This window comes from Orycteropus afer, unplaced genomic scaffold, assembly GCF_000298275.1.
Source record: "Orycteropus afer afer isolate SDZICR_OR568_19922 unplaced genomic scaffold, OryAfe1.0 scaffold00074, whole genome shotgun sequence".
Classification (NCBI taxonomy): Eukaryota; Metazoa; Chordata; class Mammalia; order Tubulidentata; family Orycteropodidae; genus Orycteropus; species Orycteropus afer.
The window spans coordinates 10,349,179-10,361,574 of NW_006921661.1; the positions used below are offsets into that span (position 1 = coordinate 10,349,179).

At 45.0% G+C, this 12,396-nt stretch overlaps 1 protein-coding gene across 1 annotated transcript in view; it reads right to left on the bottom strand.

Moving 5' to 3' along the window:
* Positions 1–2,559: 2,559 nt before the first annotated feature.
* Positions 2,560–12,396, bottom strand: part of RNF121 (ring finger protein 121) — a 93,635-nt gene continuing 83,798 nt past the window's right edge. Inside the window, 3 exon segments of the mRNA XM_007940991.2 lie at positions 2,560–2,680; positions 3,240–3,341; positions 4,294–4,427. Coding sequence (XP_007939182.2) covers positions 2,560–2,680; positions 3,240–3,341; positions 4,294–4,427 — 357 coding nt within the window.

Below are 12,396 nucleotides of genomic sequence, written 5' to 3' on the forward strand. Positions count from 1 at the left end.
TGCATCTAGTTCCCATCCTAGGAGGGGTAGATGAAAGCTCCCAACCTGCCATCATAGGGAGAGTAGGGGACCTGGAGTTAGCAGGAAGGTTCCTGGCTGCTGTTAGCTGTGGTTCAACAGCAACAATAGAGGATATATAACGCTCCACATCTGGTCACCATTGAGGCAAACAAAACTGGGTCTGTGGGAGCCGGGACTAGGGTGAGGCAAGTAAGGAAACTTGGGTGCAAAATTTAAGGTGGTGCTCTCAGGGTGGTGGGTCTACGGAGGTAAAACCAAGACTGGGTGATCCGACGCATGTGTATATGAATGGAGGACAAGAGCTAGCAGTATCTGTTTGTGATCAGGAGGGAAGTGTGCTGGACGCACAGGCAGGGAGGCCAGGAGTTGGACCTGGATTTGGAGGTACACCAGGAATATAAAATCAAAGAAACCAGTTGCTGTCGTGTCTATTCAGATTCATAACAAGCCAGTATGTGTCAGAGTAGGCTGTACACCAGGCTGCTATAAATCCAAGTGTTTTTGTGGAAAAGCTAGATTTCCATTTCTAATTTAGACATACAGTGTCTTTTCCAGAAATGTAACTCAACCTCCAGACCAACCTAGGTGGAGGAATGAGTTGTCCCAGGTTTGGTCTGCAAGTCCTTTTAGGTCACCTGTTTAAAATGTCAGACTAAAAGCCACATCCTCTTCTTCAGGTCTCCTGTGAAGGATGGAGAAGAGATATGACTCCACCTTAGAATGTAACCAAGAGCAGGCATGGGCCAGTGGAAGGTCATAGGACTATTAGTATGGAAACAGAACCTTGGACACGTTGGCCTTGGCTTCTCATATGAACCTGATGTGGGGGTTGTGAGGACAACAGTGAAAGGAAGGGTGATTTCTCTACCCTTTGACCAGTCCCCATTTCATTCTCTGAGGCTAGGCCCACAGGTGGTATGAGCAGTGGGGGTCCGTGGGAAGTCACAGTTGGATGAGAGAAGCCAAGGTTGAGAGGGGCCTAAGGAGTGAGAGTGGTGGCAGGGCACTGACCTCAGGTGGTAAGGATGGACAATTAACTGAAGGGGGCCCAGTGATGCTCCAAGGAGCCCAGCACTCCAATACCGTCACAGAGGTTGGGTGGGAAAAGTGGAATGCAAGGCCAACCACCCTCAGGCCCCAGCTCTCAGATGGCAGCAGCAAAGGCAGCGAGGGCACGGCAACCCAGGGGACTCCAGGGAAAGAAGTGGGAAGAAGAAAAGCAAGATGGATGCTTAGCTTTCCAACCTAGCTCATGGAGCTTTATTCAGACCAGATGACAAGATCCTGCTTGGTTCCTGCTGCCCTTGAAGGGGCCAGCCCTGCCAGGCCTTGTTCATTAGGGGCCTAGTTTGAAGGCCTATGTTGGTCCTTCCACTTTCTTCTGAATTCTTAGAACTAGGGCTGGGACCCTTTTCAGAACCCAGTTCACTTCTGTCTTACCCTGCTTTCCACCACCCACCATTCCCGTTGCCCATCTGGTTGGGCTAGATCCATGGATGATAAGGCCCACAATGGGGTATCCCCTGGGCTGAGAATCTCCCTGCAGCCTCAAGAGGAGACTGACGATAGAGAGAAGTTCCACATCTGTCACTGTCTGAGTGCGCACATGCACGCAAGCACTCTCACTCGGCTTTTAGAGAAGGAAGTGATGTGACAGGCAGCCTACCAGAGTGGCTACTGGCACATGTCACCACTTCTAGGTTGGAGCTTGCACTTGCACAAGGGGCCCTCAATCATCACTGCCAACAATAGCCCCCAAGGCCCAACTACAGATGGCTTCCATTCTTGGCTGAGTACAGGCCTGTGCAGGAGCAGGTTATCCGTGCTGCTGCTTCACTGGATGCCCTAAAATAAATCCCCAGTGATACGGATGAAACAAGCCTTCCCTTGTTTAAAAAGTCATTATCAAGGCTCCACTTGTCTCAACCAGCCTATAGCTCCTGTCCAGAGGGAGGGAGATTCAGATACAACACCCATTCCATGTCCCAGACTGGGGAGAAGACACTTCACCCCTTAGTGCTTGTCTGTGGCACTAGTCTGAGCTCTTCTGATGACCACACTGAGTGGACCAGCTTTGAGCCCCACAGAGGGAAGGAAAAGGGAGGGGGTGGGTGGAGGCATTCAGCTACCCGAGAACCTGTCAGTGCCTTCAACCAGAGATGACAAGGCCCCTTTAAACCTCCCCCCCTCAAAAAAAAAAAAAAAAGCTTCTGCTCCACCCTGCTCAAGCAGGGAGGGTGAGGCCTGGAGGAGTTAGGGGCAATTTCTATGCTCCACAATAAAAAAAGGTTGGTTTTTTTTTTTTTTAAATATATTCATCAAAATAGTTTTCTTTTAAAAAGCCCCCCACTGCTGGCAGCCCACTGCCTGGCTCTCCTCATACCCCACCCCAGCACAGACATAGCTGGAGGGGGTCCTGAGTGGCCCAAGCGCCCCTTCGAGTCTTTCCCACCCAGCAGGTCTTTGTGGGCAGGGAGGAGAGTGCCCTGAGGTCCACGGTGGGTAGGGTAGGTTGTCCTCTGATGCTCCTCTTCCTAACTATTCCAGGCCCAGGATGTAGTTGATGCCTTGTACCAGGCCAATGATCACAGGCTGCCAGGCTACCAGGTATCGAAGCCAATCCAACAGCTGCCCATACATGACGTGAGGCCTCTCCCAGCTGTTGGTGTGTTAAAGAAGAGACTCTGTATAAGAATTGGTATCGCTGGTGGGAATGGTTGCCCAGGCCCTCTCTGAATTGGCTCACAGAAATTGGCTTATGAGAAATGGAACCTCCTTTCTAGAAGGGCCCACTCAGCCTGTTTTCAGCCCTTTATGCTGGAAAGAAGGGATAATGGGGTAAGAAGGGCAAAGGGGACTGGTGCAAGGAATAGAACAGACATGAGAGAGGTAGAGAGAGGTGACATCCACATCTCTGTACCAATGTGCAGAGAGGGTCTCCCATTACTACTACCTCTAAGATGACTGCCACTCCTGGAAATACAGCCTGAGACTGATGTAAATGTATCAATGATGACGGGGGTAGTGAGGATAATGATCCTTTTTCTGTAGGGTACTTATGAGGCAAAGTGAAGATAATAAATGGGGAGTAGGATAAGGTAACCCCTGAAGTTTTTCTAATGTTCAAAACTGGAGTTTTTTTTTTTTTTTTTTTTAAAGTACTGGCCAATACTTTCTCCCAACTGCCCACTCCCAGCAAGGACCCAAACAAAGGATACGGGTTACTGAACATCCTCTTGAGGTCTACCTTCTCTTTGCAGTAGGGACACGTCTGCTTCTTTCCCACAATGCACCAGCCACGGATGCAAAACTCGTGGAATCTAAGCACCACTGGTCAAGGAAAATGGTGGGCAGCCAGGAAGCACTCCAGTCCTGAGGCAGTCTTCAAGGAGCCTGTGCACTCTACCTCTGAACAAATGTCCAAACCCTGGCTTCACTTCTTATTAGCTGTGTACTCTTGCACAAATCCTTTCTGAACCTTTTTCCTCACGCGACGTGAGGATACTGATCCTGTTGGACAGGGTTTGTTATATGTTAAAGGAGAGATACGACATGAATCTCCCAATACAGGCATGGAATGAGAATTGAATAAATACCTCATAAATATCAGAAGTGTTATTCAGGGGGCTTAGATTCTGAAAACTGCAGTCCGGTTAGAGGACCACCCTCTCCTGTGTGAGACCTATTCTGGGGTCAGCTAGTATAGCCTAACACTCCTTTCTGACCTAACCAAAGAGTTGGTGGGTTTGAACCATCAACCTTCCGGTTAGCAGTCAAATGCCAGACATTATGCCACCAGAGCTCCTTTGTTTCTGACCTAGCAAGGCTATAAACAATGCTTACATAAGGTAGCTCCAATTCGTGGGAAAGGGAGAGGAGGCTGAAGTTCCCACTCCTAGGTGTCAGCCTCTCCAACAAGGAATCAGATCCAGTTGCCATCAAGTTAATTTTGATTCACAGTGACCCCACGTGTGTCAGAGTAGACTGTGCTCCATGCGGGTCTGAATGGCTGATTTCTGGGGAAGCAGACTGCCAGGCCTTTCTCCCGAGGTCCTCTGGGTGGGCTTGGTTAGCAGCCGAGCACACTAACATTTTGTACTACCCAGGGACCCCTTCTTCAGCAGGAAATGCCACCCAAATGTCTACTTTCTTGTAGTTCTCCTATGTCAAAGTCCGGTTAGCACACCCAGGGTCACAACCACTACCTTCCCTCTCTGACTGGAGTCCGCATGTGGCAGAAAAGATGTGACCCAGGAGCTCAAGACAGGATACACGTGATTGCAGGACAGCCTGTATGTGTTCTCGATGATGCCTTCTTCACTGACATCCACGAAGATCTGCTGCCCACACACGGCACAAACGCTGTCTGAAAGGTGTTTGGTAGGCATGCCCGACTCACTGTAGAACTGGAGAAGAACAGGAGGAAAGCTGTGAGAATCACCCCAAGTGGAAGGCACACAGAAGCCTAACATCTTCCAGGAAGGTAGTAAAGAGGCAGGGGCGGCCTTAGAGCTTAGAGAGTATCTTTTAAAAGCCAACTGTACTTCATCTCTGCTGGGCGGGTCGGGAGACAAAGACAGTCCAGAGATGTGTCAGGAAGTTAGTTAACAGAACATGAAGACTGTGCTGGTTTAGCATCAGGGGCAAGGGGAATGGGGAGGGCAGAATAGAAGGACTCAGGGCTGGTACTCAAGAGCAATGGAGTTCAGGAGTGGCTTATGTAAACTCCTCTGTGGCCCAACTATGATTCCATCAGAGAAGATTTAAAACAGTGAAACATCCAGTGTGATGCTGGCTTGGGGCAAAGGGCATTCTCAGATGCGTGTGGCAGCAAACGAGGTTCAGTTCTTTTGGACAGCACTGGGCATGACGTCTCAAACATGATGTCACATCCTCTAACCCATTCATTTCACTTGAAGAAATTTAAAGAAGTGGAAATGTCAAAAAAGCGTAATGCATACTGATACTCATTTAGGCATTGTTTATAATTAAAGAATAAGCAAGGAAATGAGAACCTTCACAAAGGACCATCAACAGGAGAATGTCTAAATAAATCACAGTGTGCATGCAAGGGACTAACAGGTGATCATTCAACTGATGCTTAAGATGTAACCTTCAGTGTCAAAACAGTACAAAATTGGATACACAGTATGATAGGTACGGTATGTAAAAACAAGCCCAAATCCAAGCAAAGAAAAAAAATCAGAAAGAAATATATCAGAACATTCACACTGAACACATTTTTGGTAGTAGGATCATAGGTGATTTTTTTTTCTCTTTTGTCTAGTTTTCCATACTGAAATTTTCCTTAATGAATATACATTACTTTTATAAGGGAATTTTTAATAGCCTCTGTATTTATTATTCTGATTTTATCTGTGCTTATGAGGTAGACTGTACTGAGGTTTGTGTATTTTCTTGATTTGGGTTTGTTCTATTTTGTTGTTTCCAATCAACTGTCTTTTGAAAAACTCAAAGCCTATCTTAGTTCAGCATGCTCTGAGGCTGGGTAAGGGGCACACATGCTGGGATGGGGGTAAGGGAGAAGGACACTGACACTATGAACCCCCAGAACAGGAACAGCTACACCTGCCAAAAACTCTGGGGACAACATATGAGCTTCCCTTACCCCAAGCTGCCCGTCTGGGGAATAGCCTTTTTCAGCCATCAGAACTATTACTTGATACTAAGAGTCCTCAAAGGTAGAAGGCAGAGATGCCACAATGCCTCGGGACCCCACGAACACAGAGCTCTCTGCCTTCACCTCACACCTCACACTCTTGTAATACTCTCTGGCTCACGGTGAGCTCACTATCACGGAAAAAGAGATCAACCCCAAAGCCCAAAGCCCAGCAAAGGAAAAAATCAAGCTGGGGACTAGAACCTCTGACTCCTACCCAAGTTGTACCCAGTACCCCACTGGTCAAGACACTAAGTTAACATTTGCTGAATGCTGCAGAATGATCAGCTGTCTACCTCACTGAGGGCCAGTTATTCAGAATGTTCTGGTTTGTTTATCAAAAATGCAAAGGCAATGGAAAAGAATAAGCCAGAGTCAGAGGGCAAGGCCAAAAGCTGTGGGGGTCTACTGATCACGCATTCTCTCAAACACTGGAATCTCAGAATGTTAATGCTGGGGAACACTTTAAGACCCACCTGTCCAAGATCTTCTAGGTAGTTAGTGACACAGCTGGTGCTAGAACCCAGAAATCTTTTAATTCATTTCTCATGAAAGAAACACTATCATCAACTAAAGATGTAAGTTAGGAATCTCCCAGGAAAAGAAAAAAATCTGCCACTGAACTAGAGCTTCAAAACAAAAACCTAACTCACTGCCATCAAGTCAATCCGACTCACAGTGACTCCCATTGAGTTTCCAAGGCTATAAATCTTTAAGGAAGTAGACTGTCTCACATTTCTTCCACAGAGCAGCTGGTGGGTTCAAATCAGCGATCTTTTGGTTAGAAGCCAGATGCCTTAACCACTGCACCACTAGAGCTCCCTGTAAGTCATCTAGTCCCTCACTAAATGGTAGCTATCAACATCATAGTCAACTGACTTAACAGTCTGGGGCCAGGCTATTCTACTAGGAGCTTTACATTAACTCATTTGATCCTCACAATAATTCTTTAAGTCTGGTATTATTACAACTAAGGAAACAAAACCAGAGAGGTAAAGTAACTTACTCAAGGGTATACAGCTAATTAAAAATGGATTAGAATTTGAAACCAGGGTTGTCTGACTTCAAAACCTTAGTTCTTTCCATTACTTCCAGTCAGATAAATGGGCAACTAGACCTGTCTTGGTATAATCTGGGGCCTTTAAGGATCCATGTGGCAAATCTGGGTCACAGGAACTTACTCAGAAGTTAGAGGGAAGTGTGAGGTAGGACGTATGGCCCAATGCATCATGAACAATGTGTTACTATCCCACCCAATCAATGACTGCCTCAGAGGAAGAAGCCCCACCAAGCAGGCTTATTTCACAATCTCTGCCCCTGCTGCTCATGGCATCCAGGACTTTTTTTGAATGTGGATAGAAACTATATTAACTGGCTGTCACAAGCTTATGATCTCATAGTGATCAGCTGGGAAAAGCAGATGCTATCCAAGATCCCCTTGACTCAACTTAAGAGGAGTTATTTTAGTTCGGATGAACTAAATGAGAAGCAGAGAGCTGCTCTACACAGGCGTGTAGACTACTACAGAGCTGTGAAAAGGAAGTGAGAATGCTTGTAATATAATTATTAAACCTGATTTCATCTCAAGGAACCCTGAAATTAGTTCATCAAGGCAATCTCTTTAGGTTTAACCATTCTCAGAGCTGGGTATGCTGGGGGCCAAGAGATAAACAGACCTAGTTCCTGACCTTGAAGCCTGGTAGAGGAAACAACTCTTAAACCAATTATGACTCCCTGGGGTAAGTAGCTGTGATCACAGAATGTGCAAAAGACTATGAAAAATGGAAGGGCCCTGGATGACTAGCACTGCTACTAGCAGTGGGAGATGGTGATGCTAGTAAAGGCTGTACCTGGTCATACTTGGTACATGGTAAACGCTTGATAAATTAATGTTATTTGTATAAATAAACGAATGAGTTCGCCAATGAATACATGTAAGGCTGAATTCCCTGGCTTCCTTGAATTGCCCTCCCAAAACACTGATTAGATCCTGGCTTCAAGGACAGGGGTATTCTTGAAATTCAGGTTGCCAGGGCTCAGGGACCCTGATGATCTTGAGTAGACCAAAGACTTGGCAGAAAACCAAAACCAAATACACTGCCGTCAAGTCAGATCCAACTCATAGCAACCCCTCCTTGGGCTTCCGAGGCGGTATCTCTACAGAAGTAGATTGCCCAGTCTTCCTTCCAAGGAGTGGCTGGTGGGTTTGAACTATCAGCCTTCTGTTTAGCAGTCAGATACCTTAGGCATTATGCCACTAGAGCTCTGGTTTCTCTTCAGATTGTATAAATAAGAGAATACAGGGTTGGGAAAACCAGATTGGAAGTGCAATCCATCCCTTCATCTAATGCTGGAGTCTCCTCTTCCACTCTGAGCCTGGTCTGATCTGTTGGCACCCTGAGCCCTAGCAGAGGGTCTGCTACTGATTGAGTCACCGCAGCATTTGTTGTGGGAGATAATGCGTGAATTAACTCCTCATGATTTACTCAGTACTATCGCAAGTCATCCTAGGGCCCCCTAAACCACACTGTGAGCCTGGGAAATGACAGGGTTTGTCTACAGTTAGGGTCAGCAAGGTAACATCTTTTTGAATAGGCAGTGGTCTCCTCTGAAAGGGATAGTCATTCTCAATGTCAATTACCTAGGGAAGAATTAGACCCTCATATAAGATATCAAGGAGCTCTGGTAGCATAGTGCCTAAGGCACTTGACTGCTAACCAGGAGGCTGGCGGTTCAAACCCACCAGCCACTCCTCGGAAGGAAGGTCAGGCAATCCTACTTCCGTAGTGATAACTGCCTCAGTATCCGTAGTGAAACCCAAGGAGGGGTCGCTATGAGTCAGGGCCGACTCGACGGCAAACAACAACAACAAAAGATATCAGGATTCAGAAGGCTGGCTTGAGCTATCTGGGGAGTGGGGAGAGATGCATGGAAAAGGGGGTAATGTAATCTCTTTTTTGGTCAGGGACACAGGCTCTGGGTCTACATATTTGGAGGACAGTAGTTGTCTAGATGTGGAATCTAGGTGGTGGGTCTTAAGATGGCATCTACTACACAGAGGTAGGCTAAGAGTCAGATAAGGTGGGGTCAGGAGTCCCTGGAAAGCAGGCAGTTTAGTGAATCATAATCTCATTCAGGTACTCAACATCTATTTTCCTGCTATTATCCTTCAATAAAGTAATAACGCTTCAATAAAGTCCTATGTGACTATTTGGTACTTTCCTTCCTGTGCTAAGAGGTAGAGTGATAGCCTTGGGCAGACTGATAATGCAAGAACATGGAGAGCATGGAGTGGTGGGGGTTACCAGTAAGATCCCATAAAGGGAGAGAGAATATTAGAGACCAAGGGCTAGGTGAGGCACTCCAAACCCTAACAAGAAATTCTTCTACCAGGTCTCTTGGTGAAGCTGAGATTTATCATTATTAGGAAAGCAGCAATTTCTTATCACTTACAGTCACTGGAACATGGAAAGAGGCCCCAGTTCAAATCCCCTGTGGGAGGCCAATATAATGATTCAACATCTTCCAAAGGAGATGCTGACTTATGAATCAACTCTGAAATCTACCTAGAAAAAGAAGGGACTCTGAAGATTGGTTATTAGTGACCCACCTAAGAGAATTAATGATACACTTAGATTGCAGTTGATAATAATCTTGAGGTAATATTGGCAACAATCTGGGAAAATTAGAAAAATTGGTCTTGTAAAAACAGAATGAGAAAACAATAAAAAAAATAAAATCGCTAGAGGGTAAAAGGCAGAATATTTCTAGGGGATGCTTTGAAAAGCTGGCTATGTCATAGAAACAGCTTTAGTGCACAACCGTTGCCAAGAGTGAAGTTAATAATAATTAGGTATCTTACAGATTCCTGATGGCTCAGTGGTTAAAGCACTTGGCTGCTGATGATAGATTGGCAGTTCAAATCTACCCACCAGGTGCTCCACAGGTGGCAGTCTGCTTCCATAAAGATTTACAGCCCTTGGGAACCCTGTAAGGGAGTTCTATTTTGTCCTACAGGGTTGCTATGACTCGAATTTGACTTCATGGTAATGGGTTCAATTTGGTTTTAAGACCCAGAAATTTCTTCTGGGGTGTGAACTGGTCAAAGGAAGATTTGAAGTCTATACAAATAAATGACAGACAATGAATGCAGCTAAAACATAAAACAGTTGTTTAAAAAAGAATCTAACAGGGTGCTTATAAAGTGATTCCATACATTTAATTTTAAATTTGATTTGGTATGGGCAAAATAAACATAGCTTCATGATTTTGAGGAGTAAAGTCCTTGATTTAAAACTGTACTTGATTAAAGTTAACCGAAGTGAGGGATGGGTTTAACTTGAGATGCCCTAAGCACAAACGAGATCACATCAGCACTGACACACAAAATTGTATGGCATATAGCCCCCACCTGCAAAATGGCCTCAAAATTTCCACCACTTCCTGAGTTGCCTCACATAGTCAGTGCCAGTCCTTTTCTGTTCTTTGCAGCTGCTTCCCACTGATTATCTGCTGTCTAAAAGTGAAGATGGGGACCTGGACACTCCAAGAAACCTGATTTCCTAATATCTTCCTAGCATTTCTACCCAAACTGGCTAACTTTGATGTGCTAAGGACTAAAAGCCTTGAAGTCCTCCTTCAGCAGAGCCACAAATAGTAAAGAACTGGGGAAAAGTCCATTAAATTTGAAGATACTCCTTCTGAAGTGGGGTTATGTGGTGGGGACTAAGAGGATGACACTGAAACTGGGAACACTTCTGTGCTATTTAATTACAAAGAGAATATATTACCTTCATAAATCGCAAAACAACAAAAATATATTTCCATTTTGGGAAAAAAAAATTAGGGATATTGTGGTGGTTATGCCTGTGTGTCGACTTGGCTGGCCCTGGTTGAGTAGCTGGGCAGCTGGTGGTAGTTATTCCCCACGATGAGACTGGCAATCACCTCCGTGGTGGGATCCACCATACGCAGCTGAGTAGCTGCATTTGGGATGTTGTCTGCTTCCTGTATAAGCAGCAGCTTTGGGAATGGTCTCCAGCTTATGGTACCTTGAACCCTGCATGTAGCCGTGTTGTTCGCTGTTCAGCAGCCTGCCATGCTCTGCTGACATTGGGACTTACAATGGACTTGAATCAATGGCCTGCCATGTGATTTGGTAACATCGGGACTGTGCCTTTTTATTTTATCAACCTTGGGTGTGGCAGCCTCAGCAGCCAGTAGCTGTCTGAGTGAAGAAAAGCCTCTAGCTTCAGTGGGCCGGAAGCTGGAGGCAGAGCTGGACCCCAAGGTTGAGGGGCTTTCACCCAGCCCCTAGAGCCTGGCACTTTGAATTTGGACTTAAAGCCTCCAAACTGTAAGAGAATACACTTCTGCTAGTTAAGGCCATCCCATTTGTGTTATATTCTTGTCAGAGTAGCACTAGGTAACCAGAACAGATATTTACTTGAACAATAAGCTTGGGTTTCTTTCACTGGTGGTTATTTTACCATATTTTAAGCTTGAGGAATGTCTCCGAGATCTCCAACTAATCCTCTTGCAGCATTTCCTCTCAGTGAAAGGTACCATAAAACCCTAGTAGTTCTTTTCTATAATGGCCCCTAAAGTTTAAAATTCTAGGGCACATTTGAAATCTGGAAGAATTCTCCATAAACACCAGCCACAACTTGAAGAATTCTAAATGGCTCATCCCTTAGTGCCTTTCTCTTATGTCATCCAAGCAAGTGCTCAAGTCAGAAATCTAGATGTCAGCTCTGATGCCTTCTTTCCTTCAAATTTTTCCCTTTAGTATCCAGAATCAGTGTATTACCAAGTCTGGTCACACTTACCTCCCAAATACTTCTCAAATGTGTCCACTTCTCTCCATTCCCACCATCCTTACTCTAATCCAAGCTATCTTTATCTTGTCTAGACCAACTGTCTTTTAAGTGGCCTAAATGGTCTATTCTTTGTCTGTGGACCCATCTCCAACCTGCTTTCTACCCAGAAGTCAGAATCCTTCCAAAATGCAAATGTTATCATCCCCTACCATAGAATCCTTCCAAAGTTTCCTAGTATTTTAAAATAAACAGCCTTAATTTGACCTATAAGGCTTTTTTCTAATTCCTATTTTTCTAGACATTTCTATCATATTCTTTTCCTTACAACCAACCTAGTCTTAGTTTCTCAAAAATACCCATCCTTTCTCCTACCACAGGAGTCTCCGAAATGCTATTTTATTTATGTGATCTACTCCTCATTTCCCATGTCATCTAGTTAACTCCTACACATTGTTCATTTATCAACTCAATAGTCATATCATCAGGAAAGCCATCTTTGAGACCCCAGACTAGGTCAAATGCATTATATGACTCTTTCCTTCATAATGGTTATGAAAGTTGTTATTTTATAGTTATCTGTGTGTATTACTTCAATATCTACCTATCCAACAGTAGAAAGTAAACTGTTTTGGGTAAGAACCATGTGTACTTTTGTACACCTTTGTAATCCCAGCACCTAGCAGAATCCCAGACACATGCTGTTAGTTGCCATCAAGTCCGCTCCCACTCATGGTGACTTATGCATAAAAGAAGAAAAAAGAGGTTCTGGCAAGATGTGGACTAGGCAGAAAGACTGCACAGACCCTCTTCAACAAAGAAAAGGGAAACCAATTAACACAGACACAGAAGATAATCCTGGACCCCTGAGCCTTGAAG